Here is a 27594-nt window from a genome sequence, read left to right as displayed (position 1 = left end):
TCACGGTCGTGTTCTTTATTTCCATGAAGAACACGTTGAATGTTTGAGAGAATTTGATAGGTTTGGTTTTGATTCGGTTTGGGGGGAGAAAAATGAAGGGTGTTTGTTATTTTTGGTATTTATACCAACCCGAGTGGCCCTTTTACCCGACTCACAGACCATGGGATCCGCGTGTTTTACCGAAGTAAAGGGGAAATCCCCATTTCGATCCCTTGTTGTTTTTAAAGACTTATTTTGCCCCCTAAAATTCAATTTCACCCCGAATTGCTTTTGAATTAACCACCCAATTTGTTTTTTCTTTTAATTTAATAATTTTTTCATTCAATTCACGTTTTATTTTTTTTTATTTTTTATTTCTTATTTATTTTATTTATTTAACACTACATTTTATTAGATATAAATATATTGTTTTATTATTTTTGTATTTTTCTTATTATTTTTGTTTCCTTTTTTTTATTTAATTATATTACTTTTTCCTTTGTTTTTGTTTTTTTTTGTTTTATTTAATTTAATTTTGTTTTGTTTTTGTTTTGTTTTTTTATCTTTTTTTTGTTTTATTTTTTATATTTATTTTTTTATCTTTTATTATTTTATTTTATCTTTTATTTATTTATTCAGCTACTTTTATAGAGTTTCTACATTTTTACTTCTTTTCTTTATGTTGGTAATTGTTTATATCTAATTTTACAATTAGTGTTTCATGTCTTTTTTTTTCTCTTTTTATTTTAATTCAAGTGACCTTTTTATTTGATGTGTACTTTAGATAAACAATTCGTTTTATTGTATTTCTTTTAATTCATCAACATGCATTTTTTTATCTTAATTGAATTCCGCACTTCACTATATGTAACACTTTTCTTGACTTTTTAAAGGTATGTTTGTTAAACCCATTGAAGGTAAGTAATTTGGATCCTATTTTACCTTTCACTTTAACTTATCATTTTTTTAATTAAGACAACTGGAAATTAATTAGTAACGAAATGGCAGTTCAAGGGTGCTAATCCTTCCTTGACTATAATCGACTCTCGAATCCGACATATTTCTGGTAAGACGCAGATCAGGTAAGATAGTGTCCAATCAACCTAAATAATATTTTTAAATGATCGGTGACAATTCTAACACTTTCATTCAAGTGGAAGTCCAATTCTGAGCCCACCCGAAAGATAGCTGCAGCAAAGATTATATAAAAATATATCATATGTTACCTTTATGAATGCGAGTTCTTATATTTTTCTTAATTGAATTGATGTCAAATTAATTAATGATATAAACTCCATCAATGACTTAATATATAATATATACATTAGGATGAAATTAAACTTTGGGTTAGTGAGATTAAAATAAATTGATATATTAGTTTCAAGATGAATGTATTCTTATAAAAACATCATGCTATCTTTAAAAATTAAACAAGCATGAAAAACACTGAGAAATTCAATGCGAAAATAATATAGGACTAATAAACAAACAATCAGAAATTCAATGGATCACTAAAGAGATAAAATAAATTTAAGTGGCGAAAACGGAAACCAAAAGAAAGAATTACAGGGGCTTCCCGAAAAATATTCCCATGCTCTTGCCCACTATACCAGATTCGAAAAAATGGACCGTTGGGGCCGGTTCTCAGACAACAACGGTTGCCATTAAAAAAACCTTAAACTAGATAACTCCTCCTTCTTACCTTGAACAGAACAGAGCAGGACATCAGAAAAACAAAGAAAATTCCTCCCAGAAAGAATGGGTTGTGTTTCTTCAAAGCACGTTAAGAAAAAGATCAAACGAGATATTCTTCTCAACAATGGCGGCGGTTATGCAAACCATGTGGTTTCTCTCAAGTCAAGCACTTACGGTGTCCTTAAACTCGACAACGATGAATTGCAGCATCAAATAGAAGAAGATGGGGTTAAGAGATCGCCTCCTCGTGAAGAACCTGAGGTAATCAATGCCTGGGAACTCATGGAAGATCTCGATGAAGATAGATTTTTCAAAAGGAGTCCAAAATCGCGTGTTCTTGTTAGGGAAAAGGGTATGAGAAGTCCATTGAAGTTCTTGAATCAGATAGGTTCTCCATTGAAAGCGAACAAGTATGGCGGGAAAGAGAACAAAGGAAGCCCGAAATCGATACCGGGAGTGAATAATCCCATGGATAGTTCGTGTAAAGCAGCGTTGAAGTTGAGTTATCCGGTGAAAAGCACCAGAATCGAAGGGCTTGAGGTTGGTGACTTTGGGTTTTCGTCGAGGAGAAGTGGTTTTATTCCCTTGTTTGATCCAGAACTTGTCGCTTTGTACGAGAAAGAGTTGTCTGAAGAAGAGGAACAAATCAAGATAATAATTTCACCCGAATTCGAACCCCGAAATTCGAAGAAATCTCAGGACTCGAAGGCCGTTCTTCAAGATTTCGAGCCGAAATGCCCACCAGGTGGAAAAAATGCAGTTGTGGTCTACACTACAACGTTGAGAGGGATTAGAAAGACCTTTGAGGGATGCAACACGGTGAGATCGATCATCAAATCGCACCACATCCAAATATCCGAGCGCGATATATGGATGGATTCCGGGTTTAAGGAAGAGTTGAGGAAGCTAACAGGCACAAAGGAAGTGAAAGTTCCACTGGTATTTGTGAAAGGAAAGTTGATTGGGGGAGTCGAAGAGATTCTGAAGCTAGAAGAGGAAGGGAAACTTGAAATGTTGTTTGAAGGGATCCCCATGTCAGTTACCGGGTGTAAAGGCTGTGGTGGGGTGAGATTTGTGATGTGCAAACAATGCAATGGAAGCTGCAAAGTTTTAGATAAGGAACTGAAGAAGAAGATACAGTGTGTGGAGTGCAACGAAAATGGATTGATTCGATGTCCTATTTGTTGTTGTTAATAACCCCTCTTTGATTCATTTTGGATTTGGGATTCCCACTAGGTATTTGTATTTGTATTTGGTCTGCTCCCAAGCCTATAATAGTGATGGCTTGAAGAACTATTTTACTTTCCTTTTCTGATTTGGGGCTCTAAAGTGGGTTTTAGGCCTTGTTTGATAATGTTTGATTGTAAAAAAAAAAAGATTGGTTGCTTATTGAATGATATGGTCTTATTGTGCTTTGGCTGATTCATGGCTTGTTCACTTACTTGTGTCAATGCTTGGTCCTTTTCTCCTTGATGCTTTACACACAAACCCTGCAAGTGCATGACATTGAGAACCATTAAGAGGATTCGCAAAACTGAGATTACAACACTATATCTGGCTCGGGTTAAATCGAAAAGTTATATTGGCTTAGGACCGTAAAGGGATTCTTGAGAACTGCAGCAACCCCTCTGTGATTCTGAAATCTGAACTATGGTATCTGCAGCTGACATTACCCAAGTGAAATCTTTTAGGCCTACTGAATGGACTGCAAAAAATTGTAATAATGCACTGATCAAATATATCCAAGAGGAAAAATTGCTATAGTTTGTAATTTCAAGAGGAAAATACACACCCTTTTATGGTACATCCAAACGAGAAGAATCATTTTCATAAGCATCTGGATACTAAGAAACCACTTCCGTAAATCCTGTAGCCAAAACGAGCACTATGATGTCAAACTTAAGAGCAATATTTTCCTTCAATCGTAACTAAGATTTTGCAGATATAAAGAAATCGAGCTAATGGAAGATTTGGAATGCCGACACTTGTTACAAGAATATGAGCTGTGAATGTGATCATATGTGTGTTTCACTGTGACTGGAAGCATGATGATCACAAGTTTCATAAGCACAATCTCTCTTTGCTTGTAAGAATGATAAGGCATTGCATGAGCCCAAAGCATAAAGTTTGGTGGATAAACTGGAAACTATGGTGAAGAAACTTGATGGCTGCATAAAGGAGACGTAAATAACTTGGGATGGATGTTCATTGTGAAAAGTTGACGATTGTGTTCGGACTGTTGAACTCAGAGCAAGGGACAGAGATTGTTGTCGTAAAGTACCTTAAAATATGTGAGGATTGCCATTTATATCCCAATAAGATGGTGAATCTACATCAGCAATATATTGAACAAAAAAAATTACTCTTTAGTAAAATTTAAGAAATTGGTTTGGTTCTGACCAAACAAAAAGCATACCAGCATCAACCTTGAAGCCTCAGTTAACCTTGAAAGAGTGAGCAACGTGATATGGATAAGAAAAAGCATAATAATAAGAAGAAAAATAAGAATACCAACATCTGGTTCGAGCAAACAGAGCTATTTTGTTTAGCTGGTCTCCATCCATGCCGTTAACTCTCCCTCTCTCTTTCGCATGGTGATAAGAGTTCAGAATGCAGTTTCAAAAGTGCTAAACTCTTCTGGGTTTCCCTTAACTTAAAACATGAACAATAAAAGTTCATAATTTTAGCACAAATGTAAGAGTTTGAAATACCAGATAGCATCCATGGATTATCGCCAAAAGAAGCAGCAGCAATTTCACAAGGGGGCCGTTTTAATAGAGTGCGTATATGCCATACATTCTAAATGGAAATCAACAGAAACAAGGGAAGGAATCATTACATTGGAGAAGGAAGCTGCATGTGAACCAAAGGAGGCAAAGCAGCAGAAAAATTCCTATGAAGATTAAATCATTGAAATACTCTCCATTTTAGAACAGCAGATGTTTCGGGGTTCTGCAAAGAAATAGAATGACGTGCCTCTTTTGGGCTTACTGATGTTCATGCTTTTCGGCAGCTTCTTTCTTAGCTAGAATTATGAAACATCTATAATCTTTTTTATTTTAAGTAGTAGAAAAATAGCTGATATATATATATATATATATTATTAGCTTTAGAAACAGTGAAAATTAGTATGAACAATAGAAAATGTTTGAATGAGCTAAGGAAATGTTAAGTCAGTGTGAAGCATTGAAAGGTAAAAGAATCTCCACTCAAAATCACATAAAAGGTCAGTATTATATTAAAGTAGGTGAGAGAAGGTCCCGCTTCTCTCTAGAGCCCAGAGCCCAGGCGTTTTTGAATTATTTTCCTCACCGTCATCCACCCGTTGCCCGCCGCCACCGTCAGCCGTCCGCCGCCATACTCCGACCACCGTTTGAATCTGTTTTTTTCCTGGGAAGATCGCCGGCCCACGGTGATTCCAAATCTGGCCTTAGATTTGCGTTTGAGCCTTTCAAACGACGCAGATCTTCGCGAAGTTCTCCGCCGCTTTTCGCCACTTCCCGCCGCTCGTGGTCGCCTCCGCCTCACCACCGGACTCAGCTTCTTCTCGCGACCTAAACCCCCTTCCATAGTGTCGACAGTCGGTTCTTTTCTGCTGAACGGGTTCGGCAAGAAATTTCCCTATCCTCCAACTTTCTGTTTTTTACAGTTCTCTTCTGTCCAGCTACCCAGTTCTCACAATGGAACACATAAGGTCGTCTTAACACAGGATAACCAGTGGGCTTGCTTCAACAGCCGCGACAGGTGCAGCCTCTGTCAACCGCATTAGTTCTTCCTCTGGACCAGACGACGCGACTACATTTTCCTACTCCAGCAAGGAAAAACGAGAGAGGGAGAATGAGAAGGAGAAGACAAAGTATCGGAAAAGGAACAGGAAAGCCTTCACCAGTCGTATGCTAGCCGGTTTGAGGCAATACGGAAATTTCCATCTTTCCGCTCGTTCTAACATGAACGATGTTCTGGCTGCCTTGGCCCGTGAGGCAGGTTGGATTGTTGAGGCCGATAGCACTACCTACAGGCAGTCTCCTACGTTCCAAAATCAGCAAATTTTAAGAGGTAATTCTTCGAGGTCGGGTGAAAGTCCTTTATCATCCAGTCATTTGGAAAATTGCTCAGCTAAAGCATCTTTAGATTGTCAACCACCTGCTGTAAGGATTGGCATAAATGGAAGATCTCCTTCACAAGGTGTGAATTTTAGGACTGAGATGTTTCCTTCAGCAAAGGCAAAACCAGCCCGTTCTGAAGCTGATGTTGATCACCATAGAATAAAAGAGATCACCGCGAAGGGGTACTCCAATGAAAAATCTTCTGAAGTAGCGAGAGGGAGAAGAAATGGTTATCAAAATTGGTGGAAGGAAGGTCATACAAATGGTAGTAATAGGTGTAGAAGTGGTTGCATCTCGTTATTCATTGAGAACCTACCAGAGAAGATCCATTGGAAGAGACTTGATCTTTATTTAGCACTTACGGTCATGTTATTGATGCATTCATTCCTAACAAAAGGAATTCGAAAGGAGGTCGCTTTGGGTTCATTCGCTTTGCAACTATTGAAGAAGCAAGGAAAGCGATATCAAGCATGAATGGCGTTTATATTTACGACAGCAGAATTAAAGTCTCTTTGGCTAAATATAAACCCCGACATGCTTACTAGCGAAAGTCCTCGAAGGTTGTTCAACGTAAGTCTAGGAGGGAAGAGGTTCAGATGATTAAACACTGTGAAGTTGAGGGAGTTGTGGACGAAGAGAAACTTCACGTATTAAGTAATTGTCTTGTAGGGTGGTGCAAGCACTTTATCAAGATTGGTAATCTTGCCAACTAAATACAAGCCAAATGACTAGCGGGTTTTACGCTTATGAGAGCTGCTGGAAATGTAGTTCTAATGGTTTTTGAATATTCTAATTCGTTGAGAATCGTGAAGGATGATAAGTTAGAGACTCTTGCAGAATGGTTTTCCAGAGTGGAAACTTGGTCTGAGAGCCTAATGGTGGAGAGCTGGCGCATTTGGCTAGGTATTCATTTTCACGTTTGGAATTGGGATACTTTAAAAAATATAGCTACTAAGTGGGACAAGTTAATAGCAATTGATAATAGTTATGAGTTCCCTTCATCTTTTCATCAGGCGAAAATCCAATTACTCACAAATGCTCTAGGGAGAATTAATGAGTTGAAGGTCGGGGATCATTTATTCAAAATTTTGGTGCATGAAGTTGATCCTTCCTTCAAACCTAATTCTTGGGTTCCTGAAGATTGCGATATTTCTTTAGAACTTGATCCTCCAATTGGATTGTGATTGTTCGACAGCTGTATTAAGAGGCGTTTTTAAGTTTGTGGTTGTAATTGTTGGTTTTTTTTTTTTTGCTATGTCATCTTATATCTTGAGGTGTATTCTACAAATGGGGTTATTGATTTAGGAGTTTTTTGTTTGACGATGTAAGATTTCTAGGTGATATAGTTTGTATTGGTGTTTATTCTCGTATGTGGGTTTGGTGATTCCTCATGGATTTGGTATTATATTTAATAAAATATGAGGTACTCTTTTCTCCCTTCCAATGTTCTTCAACATACTTCTAAGTATGTGAAAGAATATGAAGGGAGTTTTTAACGAGATCTCCAAATTCTATCCAAAAAAAAATCACATACAAGACAAACATAAATTCATGCACGATATTTCCAAAGGAAAGAAACCAAAACACGACATACTACCAACTTCTACCTGTTGGCATTTCCCACCCAGTCTGACTACACAATGTTAGCATACAAATGCCAATCACCTCCAAGCTTCGAAAAGCTCTGCTCTCGCATTTATCAGCCCGGCTATTCTTGTTCCCTTTTTCGTCTGGACAGCTCCCGCCGCATTACCCATCGATTGTTCAATTGCCTTCTTCGTTCCCTTCTTTAGACTCGAAGCACTTGATTGATCAGTTCTGCTCTTTCCAGATGTACTTCGGAAACCACCTTTTTCGAGTTCGTTTGCTAAAGAATTCACTTGAGACACTAAAGTGCAGGGACAGTTATCAAGTAGGGATCGGTTTCCAGCACAAATGTTCTCTATTGAAGTTAGGAAACCTTGAGAGCTACTTTCGGTTGTTAAATTCTCTTTAACAGAGTGAGGGGGGCTCTCTATGGCGGGTTCTTCAGCAACAAAAGCTCTCTCTCCTTCACTTTCATTTTTAACCTCCTCATTGGCATCTTTGAGTAATTGCGAAGGCTCTAAGCGAGAATCGGGATTAGAGTCGATCATAGAATCTTCTCTTTCTTTAAGCGCTCTAATAATAAGTGTCTTCAGAAGATTCATCACCTGGACTGCATACATCAATGCAGTTAAAGGGTCCGACATCTGCAATAAACAGCAGTAATGAATATCCATATTGAATACATGATATCCAACACTAACCTATGAGTATCAACTATCAAGTAACAAAGCATTAAGGTGCCCCATAAAATAGGGTTTTCATGAGTGGAATGAACTGTGAATCTTTTCCAAGGACCTCTACCTTTCCTAGGTTTTGAAAATACAGCTTTGAGTGCAAACTTGAGTTTTAAGGGATGCATCCAGTTTGACGACCAGTGTCAAACTAGCACAAATCTCAGTAACCCGTAATTTTGCATCAAGTCTGAGATTGAAATGTGTATTTAAATTGAAACTACCCAAAGATATTTACTCACTCGAGTCATGTTTGGAGCAAACACCATCGCAACATTACGTGCATTCATCTTGTTCAACTGTTCCACTTGCACAACATCAGCCATTAAATTTATTGCCCAATCCAGTAGAGCAGCTTCGGTTGGAGGAAGGAGCCTTACAAGCCGAGCACACTCTTCTTCTGACTCAGCTTGCATTACCTCTTCCAGAGGAAGAGAATCCAAAACACCACTAGGAAGTTCCCTAAACCAAGCCTGCAAAATCATAAACACCACAACCGAATTGAAAAGTTCATTCAACCGGGCAAGTTCTCACCATTATTTGCAGATATCGTGGCAGCATTTTGAGCTCACGAATCAATCCTTTCAATAGCTCAGTTCATCCTCAATATTTTAATTACTTAAATAAAATAAGCCTAATAAAATGCAAGTAGAGACACCAATTTTTTATAAGAAGTAGAGACACCAATGAACCCAGTATACAAACGAGAAACAAGTTCAAACTAATCAAATATGCCCGAATATATTGAGGAGCAAAGAAAATACCTTTATAAGACCAGCCAAGCAATGTACATCTATACCATCTGGTATAACTCCCCTATTTAGTTGTTCCCTGGCATACTCCTCGTGACTGTTCTCAGCATTAATTCTGAAAATTCCTTCAGCCTAAAGATATATATATATATATATATATATATATATATATATATATATATATATATATATATAAGAAGTTAATTACTAAACCGGATACTTCAAGCAATTATACAGCCATATAACAGATTAGAGAAAAGATAGATAGGTGGTCATATACCTGGAGGCCTCCTCGGGCATATAAATGACTTTGCATCAGTATTAGTATCGTCGGCACACTATTCCCTCTAGAGTCCAGCGAGAGCTGCATAGATGCAGTCGAAACACCAAACACGCTTGCGCTGCACAAGAATGTTACCTTAGTCAATGAAATAAAAGTAACAAAGACATGTTAAGTGGATATGGTAAAGACCTTGACAACTCTATTATCATTTACCACCAAAAAAGAAATTTTCATTTCGATTTCCACACATTCACAGAAATCAACTGGATTCAACTATGGAATTTAAGTTTGAGCTTTGATCTGAGCATTGCAAACATAGAATAGATATTATTCCAGTAAGGGTTATCCATCAAAATAATATCAGGAAAGAGTATAGAAACCACCAGCAAGATAAAATGGTATACAATGAAGAGAAAAACTTGAACTTTTTTGGGAAGCAATTTGCATCCACGAAGAGATCAAGAGAAAGGGGGAATTCACAAAAAATAATCTCAAGAAAACATCTACAGATACTAAAATAAGCAAACCCCATACAAACGATTCAAAAACTACCCCTTTGACAATCATGAAAGACCCCCATACGAGAATTTCAATCAAGAAAGAGACCAAATAAATAAAAAAACCTGAATCCATAAACTTGCCTTGTCGTAACCGGTTTTCGTCCGGGCACGAAATATTTTACTTGGCGGGAAAAATGATGTGAATAAATATTTTTTAAAATAATTTGGAGTCGCCATCGGCCTTTTGGGTCAGGTAGGTCGAATACCTAAAAATCATCTTTTAACAGAGTTTTTAAGAAAACATCAGTTAAAAGATGAACTGATCTGCGTTTATAACCAAAAATTCGTTCTTTTTAATAATAAAAAGGGATTCGTGGTCGGTTACGTTTAGGGAAGGATTAGCACCCCTACAACGCCCAAAATTGGTACTTTTTAATTATAAATTGTCTCTATTATTGGAAATTAAAAAATTCAAAATATATTTAATTTATAATCCTATTATTTCAAATAATTTTGAGAAGATATATTAATATACATAAATAAGATATTTACTTATTTAGAAATATCAGAAAAGGACTTCTAGGTGTTTTAAGACAGCTCTTTTCTTTAATATTTAAAAATAAATATCAAAAACCTTTTATTTTAATATAGTAAGATATTTATTTATTCAAAATATCAGAAAATAGCTTCTAGGTAATTTAAGACAACTTTTTTCTTTGATATTAAAAATAAATAAATATCAAAATATAATTACTTTTCTTAAAAGTAATTTATAAAATTAAATTTATAAATAGGAAAATAGAATAAATAAATAAATATTATATATTTATAAGACTATATATATATTGACATAATTAATAAAGAATAATAATAATAGTAATGATAATTAAATATATATGAACCTAAATATATAAAGATAACATATGATTAAATAATGTTTAAAATACAATTAAAACATGGTATGAAAAAAATAAAAAAATAATAAAGCTTGTAAAATAAATGAAAATATTAAACTTAGGGACTAAATTATAATCTAATAAAATTAAATACCTAATTCATAATTAATTATTTAAAATTATAGGGATTAAACATGCTATTTCCTTATTTATTAATTTGGTGACTAAAATAAAATTATAAAAAATTTGAATATCAGATTAAAATAAATTAAAAATATATTCTCAGGATTAAAATATTATTTATTAAAACTAAAGGACTAAATACGTATTTATCCTAAATATATTATTAATAGAAAGGACTAAAATAAATAAATATAAAATTAAAGAACCAAATTAAAAAGATTATAAATTGATTTAGTGACTAAAATGTAAAGTTACAAAAATGATGGACTGCGGATGGGGTTTATCCATATGTGAAATTACAGATATACCCCTTCCCCAAAACGGCGTCGTTTGGGGAAGGGTTATAAACCCCTCAAGGCCGGCCCTTAAGGGCCAGCTTCTCACTTTCATCCTTCCTCTTCTCTCTCTAGCTGAGAGAGAAGAGAAACTCTCTCGTCTCTCTCTAATTTTCTGTCGCCGGCCGGCCACCACCAACGGCGTCGATCACCATCGCCGGCCGCCACTGCTGGTGGCCGGAAATCTCAAATTACCCTAGAGTGTAGATCTCGACTTCTTAAGGCCGAATATGGCCTTCATTTGTCCTAAAACGCTTTAGATCGTTCTAGATCTAAAATAAATCGAAGGTTTTACCTTCGGTTTTACAACGATTCCGGTGGTTCCAAACGGTTTGGAGGCTTTTATGATGGTAAGATGCTCCTTTCCCTCTTCTTTTTGTCGATTTGTTCTCGTATTCTGCTCTCTGTTTGGTTCACTGTTCTTGCCGTGGTTTTTTTTTTGTTTGTGTGTTGGTTGCCTATCTATTTTTTTTGTTATCTCCGATTCTTCCTCTTTTCTTTTTTTTGTTGCAGGTGTGGTTGTTTTATAGCCTCGTCGGAGCTTGTCTCGGACCGGTCTCAAGAGTAGATTTCGGTGAGTCACCGAACTGTGTGGTGACTCACCCTTGGGTATCGACGTGTGGGGGGCAGCTGGCTTCTGGAAAGCTTGACGAGGTCGGCGTCGTGGAAGCAGCAGCGTCGGCAGCAACTGGTTGGACCATCTGGAACTGAAGCATCGGCAAGGCAGCTGGAGGTAGTGGTGGCGCCGCGTGGATGTTCTTGAAGCTTGGAGGTGGCGGCCGGGATATAAACCTAGGGTTGTGAAACCCTAGGGCTTCTGGGAGTTGGGCCAGAGTTGTAATCAGGCCCCGATCTTGGGCCTTTGTATATATATATATTTATTTATTTAATAATAATATAATAATAATAATAATAATAATAATAATAAGAAAAAAATTAGTGTTTACAGCTGCCCCTCTTTGCTCATTTTTGTATTAACAAGAATAGAGCAAAGACAAAAAAGACAATAATTTTTTTCATTTAACTTATTTTGAGTAATATGGAAATGTTGAAAACATTCTGCCCAGAGGTCTTAAGAATGACCCTGAGGGTTTGAAAACATCAAAAAGCTCCTGAAGGCTTTTTGGAAACATCATGCACTGAAGGGCTTACAGATGACCCGAAGGATTTGAAAACATCAAAAAGCTCCCGAAGGCTTTTTGGAAACATCATGCACTGAAGGACTTACAGATGACCCGAAGGATTTGAAAACATCAAAAAGCTCCCGAAGGCTTTTTGGAAACATCATGCACTGAAGGACTTACAGATGACCCGAAGGCTTTGAAAACATCAAAAAGCTCCCGAAGGCTTTTTGGAAACATCATGCACTGAAGGACTTACAGATGACCCGAAGGATTTGAAAACATCAAAAGCTCCCGAAGGCTTTTTGGAAACATCATGCACTGAAGGACTTACAGATGACCCGAAGGATTTGAAAACATCAAAAAGCTCCCGAAGGCTTTTTGGAAACATCATGCACTGAAGGAATTACAGATGACCCGAAGGATTTGAAAACATCAAAAAGCTCCCGAAGGCTTTTTGGAAACATCATGCACTGAAGGACTTACAGATGACCCGAAGGCTTTGAAAACATCAAAAAGCTCCCGAAGGCTTTTTGGAAACATCATGCACTGAAGGACTTACAGATGACCCGAAGGCTTTGAAAACATCAAAAAGCTCCCGAAGGCTTTTTGGAAACATCATGCACTGAAGGACTTACAGATGTGAGAAATAGTTTACTAAGTAAGAAACTATGGAAATTGTTTTCTTACTATTCAACAATTTCATTTTCAGAAAAGATTGAATGAGAAACTATGGAAATCATTTTCTCATTATTTTTCAAAATAACATGTTGATTGGGTAACATGCCCCAATCTCAAGATAATACTCATTCTTGTGGATTGCGTCCATCTCTTCTTCAGATGTTTGCGGGATTCCTGTATTTTTGGTTTTGAATACCTTCTTCTTGTAAGGTATTTTTTTTCTTCTTCGTTCTTCCGAAGATCTGTAAAACTTCATGTTTGAATGCACTCAGATGTATCAATGTAATGCATTGTCTATTGTGTAAATGATATTCTTATGAATGCATGAATGTTGATGCAATCTTCATTTGACTTCAAAGTGGTGAACTTGGTCTTCCTCTAGTTCATCATTTATTGCCAGGGTTACCTCTGGATATCAATGTAGCAACTTATGCTATCAAGCTTGCATTTCTGCAGAATCATCTGATCAACTTGTCTCTTTACTGTCTTCTTTGCTTCATGAAGGTCTCAGAAGAAATGTTTCATTTGTGGAACTCTTGCTGTAGTCAGAACTATGACCTTGATGTCCCATTTTGTCTTGGATAAAACCAATTTTCTTTGCTTGGACTTGTGTAGAAATTCCATAAAGCTTTCATTTTTGAAAAGAGAATCTATCATCTTTGAAGAGTGTAGATGTAGATATGCCTGACTCAACAGGGATTAATTAGGAGAGTAGAGTCTGATCTGATTTGACTCTTGAAACATATCACAAGGAAAATTTATTCCAATTCATTTCATGTCTCCACATATAATCAGATCTCGAATAAGGCAACTTGGACCATATAATGTCGAGATGCTTAACAACAACTTGTAGTTCAACCATAGTTGGCTCCACTAGTTTATTGTTGTCAAAATTTTTTAGCTCTCTTTCTGTGGAAAGAAATCTTCATTATATCTTGCTTCTAATCTTGGGGTTGAAGAAGACAGATTTCATCTTGGGTCAATAAATGGAAACCATATGATCGTAACATTGGTTCAGTATCCGAATAGCAGGTTCGTAAAACATTTAACAGTGCATTCATCCTTTCCTGTGGCTTCTGCTCAGATGTTCGTAAAACATTTGACAACACATTCATCCTTTTTTGTGGCTTCTTCTCAATCATTGAATCTCTTTGCCTAGTGTTCAAAGCTTTTGAATGATGTCATAAGACCATTTGAGGAAAAAAACTCAGTGGGGATTTAAGTGTAATGTTGGTATGACCAAAAAGTTGGTCAAATTCACAAGATATGCTAGTGCTGAATTGAATAGGAGATACAACAAATCTTGATATCATCTTGGGTAAAGACAAATGTGATACTGATCACATTTTCTTCTATAATGATCTTTGTAGGAAGTAGAAACACATCAACTGTAGGATCAATGTACAGAAAGATATCCGTGGAATTTTTGCATCTGGGGATGAAATACAAATGATAAAACCAAAATAGATGAAAACTCAGTTCATCTTGGCTAGCAATGATGATCCCCATGAGGTCCAATTTTGACAATGAATTGTTGTAGGTACTTGTAGCTTTATTTGTGCCCCAAATCTATTTATCTTGAATACTCTCATTCTGGTGTCACTAAACAGTAGTGTTATCAGGTAACTGGAATTCTCTTCATGTTGTCACAAATTTAAGAAATACTCAATCATTCTGACATAAATGTCTGAAATGAGGTGACCATTTTCTGTATCTGGAGGGGTCTAGTCAGACAGTGAAGTAAAAATAGCTTGGTAATCCGTTCCAGGCTGACACAGTGGCTTATCATCTTTCAGTGAAAAACATCTCTGAAATATACTTTTCTGTGGGAGAGAAACCAATTTATGCAAACAATAATCTGATGCAATGGCAAAACTACATATTCAATGATACAAGCTCATCAAAAATCTGCACCCATGCAACATGTTGAATCTGATAACAACTCATCTGATTATGAAGCGATCTTTCAGGATGATTTCATATATATTGATAGTTCTTCTGATATCGAGGAAATCATGAATTCTGATTTTGATGAGGAGAGTAAACTGTTATACTTGACAAAAATGGGATTCTCAGAGGCTGAAGCTTCAATAACCATGGAGAGATGTGGTTCAGATTCATCAATTGCAGAATTGACAGATTTTATATGTGCTGATCAAATGGCTAAGGTTACTGACGCACTTTTTATGGTAGAAGATAGGAAGCCATTATGCAATAATCCCAATTACAAGCAAATGCGAAACTTGGGCTATGATTTGTGGAAAAGAAAGAAGCAAAGGAAGCTTGAAAAGAATTTTCTTAATGAAGATGATCATGCAGTTCATCTTTTAATTCCAATGATTGGTTCTGTAGTTCCTACCAAACCAGATCAGATAACTCAAAGAACACTTCCAGAAGATGCTATTGGGTCTCCTTATTTCTACTATGAGCAAATTCATCTTTTAAATCCAATGATTGGTTTTGGAGTTCATACCAAACCAGATCAGATAACTTAAAGAACACTTCCAGAAGATGCTATTGAGTCTTCTTATTTCTACTATGAGCACGTGGCACTTGCTCCAGTTAATGTTTGGACTGGAATATCACAGTACTTTTTCGATGTAGAGCCAGAATTTATAGATTCGAAGCATTTTCATGCTACTACACTGAAAAGGGCTATATTCATAATTCTGCCAATTGAGAACAGATTTTCTCTTATTCTGCTTCCTCCATGTGCTGATGTTTTTCCATTGACAAAGAAATGATGGCCTTCCTGGGATCCAAGAACAAAGTTGAACTGTTTATAAACATGTACAGGAAGTGCCAAATTGACAGAAAGGATCTGTAAGGCTCTTGAAGCTTATGACAATGAGCCACCTTCGAGTGTCCAGAATTATGTTCTTGATGAGTGCTGAAAATGGAATCTGGTATGGGTTGAAAAGAATAAAATTGTTCCACTTGAATCTGATGAGGTGGAAATGCTTTTAGGTTTCCCTAAAAACCATACACAAGGATCTGTATAGAGACATGTTCCATGGTGGTATCAATGTCCTGTCACTTTTCTCTGGGATCAATGATGCAGAAGTTGCCTTTTACTGTCTTGGCATACTTTTGAAAACAGATGTGCAAGAACTGAATGATGATCGGTTGGAGCAATTGATGAATAGTTTTGTCGAATTCGACCTTGTTGTCGGTGACATCCAGTGTAACAACCTTACTGGAAGAAATAAACATCATCAGGATAAAATGGAAGATTTTTGCTGGTGCATTTTCTTGCAATGACTACCACAATGACTGTCTCTTCTGTTGCTCCAAAATACACACTGTCTTATCCCACTCTTCCCTAACCATGGAAAGGTTTAATTGATGGTAAAACTGGTTATCTCAACTTTTGGAATCCTGTTACGGCATACAAATGTAGAATTTGTTCCAATATCTTATTCTGTGCCATAAGTCCTCCAATTCAAATTCAGCAATCTTCTGAAGGACATAATGGGTATCATCTTGACAAAGAAAGTGATCAGCATAGAAGAAGTAGCAATAATGTATCAAGATTTGAGCCATCATCACAGTATAACCAGAGTGCAGGTAGTGACTTATTCATGGCTTTATGATGTAATCTTCTAGAGAACATGAATTGATGGTTGGGGAAAATAATCTGTCTGGTGATGCTTATCGCCCTCAGCATGAGATAAACGATAATCTTTTTTTTTGATGAATTGCTAATGTCATAGGAGAGTGTCACAAGTTCAATTCTCCAGACTTTCTGGCTTCTTGGACCACTTGCCTTCAAAAATATGAAGCGCTTCATTCTTCTGGCTTCGTTCATTCTTTTTCTACAACAGAGGTAGAATAAGCAACAATTGCTTTAAGGACTTTCCTCATTTGAGACTATCCTATTTGAAAATGTTTTTTCCTCCTTTGTTTATTGAAGAATGAAAGACTTTTACAAAGTATTACCCTTCTTAGGTTCACAATAGAATCAGATCATAAACAATGAGTTTAGTGACTATCAAATAAATCAACTACACTTTTAAATCATTCAAAAATCATAATCCTATGGCAAGTGTCAAAATTATTGACTGATTTGAGGTGTAGGTTGATTTTGGTAAAATAGGGTCTCTCAGGTTAATCAAGCATGTTGTCTTCTTCGAGCTTCCACTAACTTGAAGAAATGGTTGTTATGCCCATCTTGTAGAGATGCTTCTTGTTTCCAAAATCTCATGAACGTCTTTGGGATGTGTGGTGCTCCTTTTAAGAGCTTAAAATCGTCTCTTATGTCGTTGTTCCACCATTCAATATTCGAGCCGCCTTTTCAGGTTTTCAACTCGAATCCTCCTTTGGTTCTAAGATGTTATTTAAAAATTTATATCTTGAACCCTCCTTTTATCAGTTTTCATATCATGCATTAAAGATTTTAAAAACCAATTTTTGCAAATAAAAATCAATCTTGAGAAGCAGAATGAATTCTGATGATATTCTCTTTTAATTAGAAATCCATGTATGATTAAAATGGACTTTTCAGGTACGTAACGTAGGCCATGGCTTATGGTTACGAAAGAAAGGGATAAAAAGGCCCAAAATAAGTGTTTAAGGGTAATCAAACCAAGGATCAATTCATTCTAATGCCATCAATCTTGCCTTGCTTAACTTGGATTTACTTTGTTGGGGATTTTTCCATCATTTGGATCCCTCTAGACTGCCAAATTTTGGATTCATTTCCAATTTCTCATATCTTCAGCATTTCTTGCTCTTCTTGTTCGTACTTGATCAACCTTGTAACTTGAAGCTCAATAAGTCACCCATCTTGATTCAATTTTCCTTCTTCTTTTTCCTTTTTGTTGTTTTTTTTCTTTTCTATTTTTTTTTTGCTGGATGAGTATAATATTTCAACTGCTTTGAGCACCTCCTTTTTCTTTTGGATTTTGGAGGTTTTCCATTATTCTTGATTGGATTGATCTTCAAGCACTCAAAACTTTCATGACTTCATGGAAACTTGTCTTCATAATAAAATTGTATTGACAATCTTTATTCTTGTGAGCCAATATCCTTTACTTTGCCCCCCAATGTAGAGGGTGATCCTTGGTTAGGGTTGAATTAGAATAAAAATTATTCAGGCTCAAATGGGGATAACAAAGGATATATATATATATTAAAGGATAAATGAAACAATGCCGTTCATCATCTCATACACAGAAACCTTTGTAAAAAGAGGTATCCACAGGGGGATGAATATTCAAAATTAACTTTATTTACATGAAAAATGTAATTAATGCATGATATATTTATTTCAATCAATCACTTTCCCCTTCTTCTTTGAGTATACCCTAATCACTCGAAATTATCATCAATGAGTTGGTCCATGATGCCTCATCTCGTCTCTTCTTGCAGTAAGATTCACGGATAATTGAAAGTTTGGTTCTTTTGAGGTCTTTTGGTTTATGATGGTTTTGTGTTTGGAAGGACCAATGTGTAACTTTTGAAGTCGTATATGTAGTGGAATGTAGTATCATCAATCAACTATACCCGAAAAGGTAAACATCTGGAGTAGGTGTAAAAACAGGTAGAGACATTTCTTCAGAGTCTCAGATAAATGTAGTGTCAGGATTTGGTTTGAGTAATTGGCATTGAAAAATTAAAAGAACATTTAATCTACTTGATATTCAATAATCTCAAGATTAAAACTTGATTCTTTGCTCATAACCATAAAAGCAACACAATATTTATTTATTGCACAAAAGGCGGAGAAAGGAACAAAAACAAGTTCAAACAAGATGCTGAAAATAGAAAAGTACTACAGTGGTAGATAACACTTCCACTTATTTATTTTATTATGCCTCATTACTCCTATAATGGTATGTAATAGGATCAGGGTTCTTTTCTTCATTTGCCCCCCATTTCTTGATCATTTCTTGTGTCAAAACCCCTTTGTCAACAAGCATCTCTATTTCTTTCAACAGTGGCCTACAATTGCCTGTAGAATGCCCTTTTACCCCCAAGTGGAAATTACAAACACTATTTTGATCATAGCTATGAGCAGAAGGGTTTGATGTCATTTTAGTTGGTCTTGGTGTGATGTTTTGACCTTTAACCAAATGAGGATACAAGTCTGAAATGGAAGTTTGGAACACTTCCAAAGTTTTTCTTGATCGTATGACTTTCTTTGGTCGATCCGAACAGTTACTTGCTCTTTTTCTTTTGCAGTTGCGGGGATTCTGGATGCGACATACATTCACATCATCAGCTTTTGCTTTTTGATCCATCGGGCTCTTGGATATGACTTTTGAGTTTTCTTCATTGATTACATTCTCAATTAAATCTCCAGTTGTCACAAGATTCTCGAATTCCTTTGTCGGATTTGCCTGCATCAACTCGCGGAAAGGAGCGGGAAGGGAATCACGAAACATACGTGATATCTCTTCTTCTATCATGGGAGGTTGAACTTGTGCTGCCACTCCTCTCCATCTTAGGGCATATTCTTGAAATCTTTCATTGGTTTTCTTCTTTATTCTTCGAAGATTCATACGTGTTGGAGCTAAGCCTTTAATATACCGATATTGTCTCAAAAATGCATCAGCTAGATCTACCCATCTCTTGATCTGTTCTTGGGCCAACTGATTGTACCAGACTACTGTTGGGCCAACAAGACTATCATGGAAAGAGTGAATTAACAGGTCATCAGAATTTAAATATCCTCCCATTTTTCTGCAAAACATTCTCAAATGGATTAAGGGACAACTGGTGCCATCATATTTCTCAAAATCAGGCATTTTGAATTCATGGGGAATAATCAAATATGGAACTAAGCTAAGCTCTCTTGCTTCTAATTCTTTGTGGTAGGCACTAACATCTTTCATGTTTCTGATTGCTTTCTCTGTCCTCTTGACTTTCTCCTCATATTGTGAATAATTAATGAGGCTATTCTTTGGGTTTGAGTGGGATGCCCCATGGTATGTTATCTTTATCGACTCTTCAATCTGATAGCACGATTTCTCTATAGCAGTTGTATCTTCTTTATCAGATTCCATTCCCTGGATAATTTGATCTGATCCATCTGGTACTGAATCTGAAACTTCTTTCCTTGTATCCCGAGGTAACCCTGTCAATGGTTCTGGCCAATGGTCTTGTAGTCCTTCATAAGATTGCTCCATTGTTTTCATGATGATGGTACAGTAAAATAAATGAATGATCTTGGTTTTTACTGTTACAGAAACCTTTCATGAATTATTTATATGTTTTTATAATTAAAGTACATGACAGTACTTAAATAAAAATGTGAAAAATGCATAAATGGAAAAATAAGAATGCACAATGTGCAATTCAAAGATATAAAAAGTAAAAATACAAAATGAAAATGCACAGATACAAACTGTAAATGTATGTATGAAAAGGTGTTACTTAAGAGTGATCATCTTAGAACAGATTTCATTGAACACAAAAGTTTCGGTACATCAAACAAAACTTTTATATGTAGGGGACAACTTTTAATCCTAACTTCAACAAAACTTTACATATAGAGAATAACTTTCCCATTTTCTTCTCTAAAACCAAGTTAGATTATCAGCTTATGGGCCATATTGCTTGTCTGGACTGCAGCTTCTTCCATGACATTCTGGGGTTCTTTCATCTCCTATGTTTAATTCTTGGAGTTGATCATTTTCCTTTGAGAGAGAACATTTTGTGTTCAAAAAGTTTTTGGAGAAGATCTTCATGTATGTTGCAACTCTTTTTCAATTTGGTGACCCCTGATATCCACTCTTCTGGGGTGTTTCCTATACCAGCATTTTGAAAGGCTTGACTGACCTTCTGGAAATCTTCATGTATGGTTTCCATTTTGGTGTTCAATTTATCGTTTTCAATCTTCAAATGATGTATTTGAGCTTCAAATCTTAGCAAATCTTCTTCTCTCTGGGCGCCCCTACTGATATTCTTACCTTTGAAGACTTTTGGTATTAATCTATCAAGACCCTTGGTTACCAAACTAGGTCGATCATTTATCATAAATTGTAAGATTCCATGATCCAAAAGACTTTGGACTCGGCGTTTGAATGCAAGACAATTCTCGATGGTATGTCCTTGAGCTCCGGTATGATATTCACAATGAACGTTGATGTCATACCAATTCGGATACGGAGGTTGGAACGGTTTTATATAATATGGATCCACTTCTCGTGCTTCAAGTAGATTCTCATACAACTCTTTATATGATATGGGGATAGTATCAAGATGAGAACCACCTTTTGTCTTGGATTGAACTTGAGTTTTAGTCATTAGGAGCAGACCAAACTTTGATGATTTCTGATCACATGATTTCTTCTCATCTCTGAGAGCTTTTACAGTGGTCACCATTTCTTTGGTATTTCCAGACGATTTGTGAATACGAATGATGACTGTCTGTAATTTCTCAAGTTGGTTAGGATCAGAATTCCCTTGCATATCTGAAATTGCAGGATTATCTTTATTAAGCTTTCTCTCTTTCTGTGCAGGAATCTCTTCTCTTTTGGCCAAAACATATATTCTTTCCATCATCTTGGACATCTGCTCTCTTATCTCACGTATCTCCTTTTGATCTTTAATGGGCATATAATCTTTGGGTGCATAGCTCTCATCTATCCTTGGAGTTCCTTGAGGATGTCTTTTCTTGGCCGCATCATATTTTGTTTGATCATAGAACTTTTTGTCCATTTATGATTTCTTTCTAATTTGATGAACAGTCTTTTCAGTTAACACCTTTTGTTCATGATCATGCAATGCAAACAAAAGAAAACAATATAAACAAATTAGAACAAAAATAACATGCATATGAAAATAAGAAAAAATGAAATGGTTAATACCAACTAATTGAAAGAAAAAATTTATTTATCATGGCATATAATAAATCCTAACCTCATGCTTTCTAGTTCCATGCTTTGTTTGGAAAAATTAACCTAACCGCATGATTTCTAGTTCGCATGCATTTATTCAGGGAGAAAAAATAATAATAAATTAAATAAATTAAAAGCAGAGCTTATTTCTCCTTTGTGTACACCTATGAACAGAGGTTCAGTACTGTCTTAGATTAGGTGAATTTCTAGGGTTTATTATATGCAGAATTTCAGTTCTAGGAGTAAAGGTACTCGAATTGTCCTTGTTGATGTCCCCTTGGGCTGCCAACCCTCAATCCTAGTCCATCACAGACTTAAGCGGATCGAGTTCAAGTCGAGAGGACACATTTCTCTATGCCTGACACGGAGAATAAATTCTCACGAAGACATAGAGCATATGAACCCTGAAAGTTACTTGCTAGGTCTGACACGGAGAATAAATTCTCACGAAGACGTCGCTTTCACTCCCACTTAAAAAGGACAAACTCAATTATAGAGCTTTATGTTATGCAATGCAAGTGTTGTGTGTGAGGAGAAATATTCAAATCTATAACAAACAAATAAATAATGAAATTTAATACTTGAAAATAAAATAATAAATATAATAAATATTATGAAAATAATAAATAATAAAAAAATTGAAATAAAAGAAAAAATTAAATAAATGATTTTTTTTAATTTCTAATTAGTAGAGACAATTTATAATTGATTTTAAAAGTTTGACAACTGAATCCCCAGCGGAGTCGCCAAGCTGTCGTAACCGGTTTTCGTCCGGGCACGAAATATTTTACTTGGCGGGAAAAATGATGTGAATAAATATTTTTTAAAATAATTTGGAGTCGCCATCGGCCTTTTGGGTCAGGTAGGTCGAATACCTAAAAATCATCTTTTAACAGAGTTTTTAAGAAAACACCAGTTAAAAGATGAACTGATCTGCGTTTATAACCAAAAATTCGTTCTTTTTAATAATAAAAAGGGATTCGTGGTCGGTTACGTTTAGGGAAGGATTAGCACCCCTACAACGCCCAAAATTGGTACTTTTTAATTATAAATTATCTCTATTATTGGAAATTAAAAAATTCAAAATATATTTAATTTATAATCCTATTATTTCAAATAATTTTGAGAAGATATATTAATATACATAAATAAGATATTTACTTATTTAGAAATATCAGAAAAGGACTTCTAGGTGTTTTAAGACAGCTCTTTTCTTTAATATTTAAAAATAAATATCAAAAACCTTTTATTTTAATATAGTAAGATATTTATTTATTCAAAATATCAGAAAATAGCTTCTAGGTAATTTAAGACAACTTTTTTCTTTGATATTAAAAATAAATAAATATCAAAATATAATTACTTTTCTTAAAAGTAATTTATAAAATTAAATTTATAAATAGGAAAATAGAATAAATAAATAAATATTATATATTTATAAGACTATATATATATTGACATAATTAATAAAGAATAATAATAATAATAGTAATGATAATTAAATATATATGAACCTAAATATATAAAGATAACATATGATTAAATAATGTTTAAAATACAATTAAAACATGGTATGAAAAAAATAAAAAAAATAATAAAGCTTGTAAAATAAATGAAAATATTAAACTTAGGGACTAAATTATAATCTAATAAAATTAAATACCTAATTCATAATTAATTATTTAAAATTATAGGGATTAAACATGCTATTTTCCTTATTTATTAATTTGGTGACTAAAATAAAATTATAAAAAATTTGAATATCAGATTAAAATAAATTAAAAATATATTCTCAGGATTAAAATATTATTTATTAAAACTAAAGGACTAAATACGTATTTATCCTAAATATATTATTTAATAGAAAGGACTAAAATAAATAAATATAAAATTAAAGAACCAAATTAAAAAGATTATAAATTGATTTAGTGACTAAAATGTAAAGTTACAAAAATGATGGACTGCGGATGGGGTTTATCCATATGTGAAATTACAGATATACCCCTTCCCCAAAACGGCGTCGTTTGGGGAAGGGTTTATAAACCCCTCAAGGCCGGCCCTTAAGGGCCAGCTTCTCACTTTCATCCTTCCTCTTCTCTCTCTAGCTGAGAGAGAAGAGAAACTCTCTCGTCTCTCTCTAATTTTCTGTCGCCGGCCGGCCACCACCAACGGCGTCGATCACCATCGCCGGCCGCCACTGCTGGTGGCCGGAAATCTCAAATTACCCTAGAGTGTAGATCTCGACTTCTTAAGGCCGAATATGGCCTTCATTTGTCCTAAAACGCTTTAGATCGTTCTAGATCTAAAATAAATCGAAGGTTTTACCTTCGGTTTTACAACGATTCCGGTGGTTCCAAACGGTTTGGAGGCTTTTATGATGGTAAGATGCTCCTTTCCCTCTTCTTTTTGTCGATTTGTTCTCGTATTCTGCTCTCTGTTTGGTTCACTGTTCTTGCCGTGGTTTTTTTTTGTTTGTGTGTTGGTTGCCTATCTATTTTTTTTGTTATCTCCGATTCTTCCTCTTTTCTTTTTTTTGTTGCAGGTGTGGTTGTTTTATAGCCTCGTCGGAGCTTGTCTCGGACCGGTCTCAAGAGTGGATTTCGGTGAGTCACCGAACTGTGTGGTGACTCACCCTTGGGTATCGACGTGTGGGGGGCAGCTGGCTTCTGGAAAGCTCGACGAGGCCGGCGTCGTGGAAGCAGCAGCGTCGGCAGCAACTGGTTGGACCATCTGGAACTGAAGCGTCGGCAAGGCAGCTGGAGGCAGTGGTGGCGCCGCGTGGATGTTCTTGAAGCTTGGAGGTGGCGGCCGGGATATAAACCTAGGGTTGTGAAACCCTAGGGCTTCTGGGAGTTGGGCCAGAGTTGTAATCAGGCCCCGATCTTGGGCCTTTGTATATATATATATATATATTTATTTAATAATAATAATATATAATAATAATAATAATAATAAGAAAAAAAAAATTAGTGTTTACACCTGGCACTCGGTGCTCTTCTGGGGACCTCGGGCTCAAATTCAACCGGCAAACCAAGAAATCCATGGAACCTATCAAAAGTCACATGAGCAACATGTCTGACATTGGTAGGCAACCCGATTTCCATTGAACAGAGCTCTTTATTTCCAGAAAGGCTACACCCAATCAACGACTTCCTAAAAGCAACCACCAAAAGCGTTAATAAAGACAGCTGATCCCCTTCCCCTTGTTTGTCCCTTTCTTTCCTCTCTTCCTTTTCCCTATTCTCTTCTTCTTGTTCACTCTCTCGGCCTATTATATTCTCCGCGGTGCTTACATTAGAGTTTGTAAGGGCATGTGGAGTTGAGGTGGAGGTTGAAAATGAAGGGAAGTGAGATGGGGATGATTGGAGTACTTCAGTCATTATGTTTTTTCTTTTCCCTTTATTGGAGTCAACAAAATTAGAGCCAAGAAACCAAAAACAAATGGGGTTTCTTTGGAAGAAGGGGAAATCAAGATATGGTGTCTACGTAGAGTTGGATTGAAGCAAAGATTTTGGATGGTAGGAAGCAACTATCATCACTTTTTAAGGATTTTTTGCCCTTTTTTATACAATTTTCTTGGCTGGCTTTGGGGGGTGACGAAGCAAAGTGTAAGGATTGAAAAATTAGGGGAAGGGAGAGAAGTGGTGGTGGATGAAGGAGACGAAGAGACTGAAAGATGATACCATCTTCTCTACAGTTAATCAATCGTTGCCATCAAAGCATCTCATGAAGGAATTCCTTTTAGGAGCTTGCCATATGGGAAAGTTTTGACGTGAACAGCTTAATAAACCATCGAAAATAAAAATATAATAATTTTTTATTAGTCCTAATTTAAAATGTCAATTTTTTTAATATTTTCGGCAATCAAAATTATTGTGAAAAAAATATAATGTTTTCAATTATTAATCGAAAAATATTATAAAAAATATAACATTTATGATTCAATGTAAATTTTAAGAAAAAAATAATATTTTAAATTATGTATAATTAAAAATATTATAACTTTTATCAATTTTCAAAATTACATCTATTTTTCACTGTTTCTTAACTTTTAGTTAGATGATCGTTCCTTAAACTTTCTACTTGACACATGGGTTGTGTGTGTTGGGATTAAAGCATGTATGACATGATATTGAGTTTCTCAGTTTTTGTTCTTTTTCACATCTAATCCAACATGAAAGAAAAATAGGTCTTAACATAAACCCAAAACAAATTTTGTTTGCTTTTCTGCTTTACCATTCAAATGATGAAGATTTGTCTATTTGCATGTATTAAGAATAGTGCATGTAGTATTCTCCGATCTCCTTCCATTGTCTTACCAAAACTCTTCCTTTCTCTTGATTATTCAACTAAATTTTCATTAACAATATAATCAATGAGTTGAGTAACAGAAACAAAACAAGGAAAAGTGTTGTCCAAGTGAAATAAGCTAAAGTCTTTTAAAAATTGCCACCAAACACGTGCCAACCACTTCCCATATAAAATTTTGCCAATAGGCAACTGTTGCCTGTTGGGTGAGTTGTGGATCATATCATCCATAAAACCCATTTTCTTTTCTCATAACTGGCTGCCCTTGAAACCAGGAAAATGTTAATGTCATTATATTCATATCATGATTAGGTAATTAATATTTAAGGACAGCCAGGCCCCTTGAAAAGGGTAGTTGGATTCTGCAACGGGTCCTTGTGGCCTCCCTGGTCTGCCTTTTAGAGGAACAGCCTAAAGAACAAAGGAAAAACAAAAGTGAAAGTGACGACTACTCGTTAAGCTTCAACCAAAAAGAGACTTTTAATACTACAATGGAAATAAATTTATCTCGTCATCATTTTAACGGTTCCCCCTTTCATTAGAGTCACTATTTAGAGATAATGAAGGTTGCCCTCCTCTCAATCAAACATATGATTATTATCTCTTTGTAGGCTAACAGGTCTAATAGATTTGATCGTGAGATCTTCGTTATCTCACATAGACCAACCATAGATTTTATTTATACATTGTGGTTGATTCAGAGGATATAGTACCCTTATGATAACATGAGTTTTTCGAAAGTTTTGATGAACTAAAAAAAAATATATCCAGAAGTCTTGCTGACAGAGAGTTGGTTACTTCCGGAGGTAATCTCCGAATATAATAATTATGCCCTTTAACGGAATGAAGGTATAACAAATCCCAACAAGAGTCCGTTGTAAAATGCAAACTCTAGCGTATAATTACGCTTGCCTTTTACAACTTAGAAGACTTAAGGGCCACTGTTTAAAAATTCTGAACCCAAGTTGGCGGCTAAACTTGTTATCTTTATACGTTGGTTTCGTACATGATGAAATAGATGGCTTTTTTACCCCACTGACACCGTTTATTTTTATTTTTACTTTTCTAACACCGTTCGATCAATATTTCCAAAACTAGCACCCTTTCTGCTGAGTTGGCAAAGGCGCGTCCCCGGGGGCGCGCTTTACCCGTGTTTTCGCTGAGTTGGATGCCACGTGTGAAAGGCGCGTCCCCGGGGACGCGCCTTTGCCATATCAGCAGACACGTGTGGAAGGCGCATCCCCGGGGACGCGCCTTCCATTAAATGTCATTAATGCCCCCATCCGTTTTTCCTAACTACCCCTCCTCCTCCCCTATATAAACCCCCTCAACCCTCGCTCATTCTTCACACCAAAATCATCTTCTCCTCTTTTATATAACTCAAATTCTCCAACTATTTGAGTTTTAAATTTGTTATTAGTGGTAAGAAATTTATTTTTATGTTAGTATTTTTTTAAATAGTTATTATTTTTTATATTAATATATTTATGTAAATATTATTTTATTATTAAAATAATATTATAATTATTATTTATTTAGAATTATTAATTTTTTTGCTAATTATATTGTTTTGTCTACAGTTATAATGGAAAAC

General features: G+C 35.6%; 2 protein-coding genes across 2 annotated transcripts; one reads left to right on the top strand and one right to left on the bottom strand.

Annotated features, from left to right (window-relative positions):
• The first annotated feature begins 1700 nt into the window (after positions 1-1700).
• On the top strand, positions 1701-2936 carry LOC120181360 (uncharacterized protein At3g28850-like). Its single transcript, XM_039186518.1, has one exon. It carries the CDS (start codon positions 1738-1740, stop codon positions 2866-2868), a length of 1131 nt encoding a protein of 376 aa, XP_039042449.1. The 5' UTR covers positions 1701-1737; the 3' UTR covers positions 2869-2936.
• Positions 2937-7341: 4405 nt separating this feature from the next.
• Positions 7342-26916, bottom strand: LOC120181792 (rho GTPase-activating protein 5-like). The gene is made up of 7 exons (XM_039186855.1): positions 26907-26916; positions 25160-25272; positions 24672-25079; positions 9131-9251; positions 8863-8982; positions 8341-8571; positions 7342-8011 (listed from the first exon to the last, which is right to left on the bottom strand). The coding sequence occupies exons 3-7, from the start codon at positions 25070-25072 to the stop codon at positions 7442-7444; spliced, it is 1443 nt and encodes a 480-aa protein (XP_039042786.1). The 5' UTR covers positions 25073-25079; positions 25160-25272; positions 26907-26916; the 3' UTR covers positions 7342-7441.
• Positions 26917-27594: the final 678 nt, after the last annotated feature.

Source organism: Hibiscus syriacus, unplaced genomic scaffold, assembly GCF_006381635.1.
Source record: "Hibiscus syriacus cultivar Baekdansim isolate YM2019G1 unplaced genomic scaffold, ASM638163v2 tig00003721_pilon, whole genome shotgun sequence".
In the NCBI taxonomy this organism is placed as follows: Eukaryota; Viridiplantae; Streptophyta; class Magnoliopsida; order Malvales; family Malvaceae; genus Hibiscus; species Hibiscus syriacus.
Note: the sequence above shows the minus strand (reverse complement) of the source record. Positions and strands in the feature narration are given on the sequence as shown.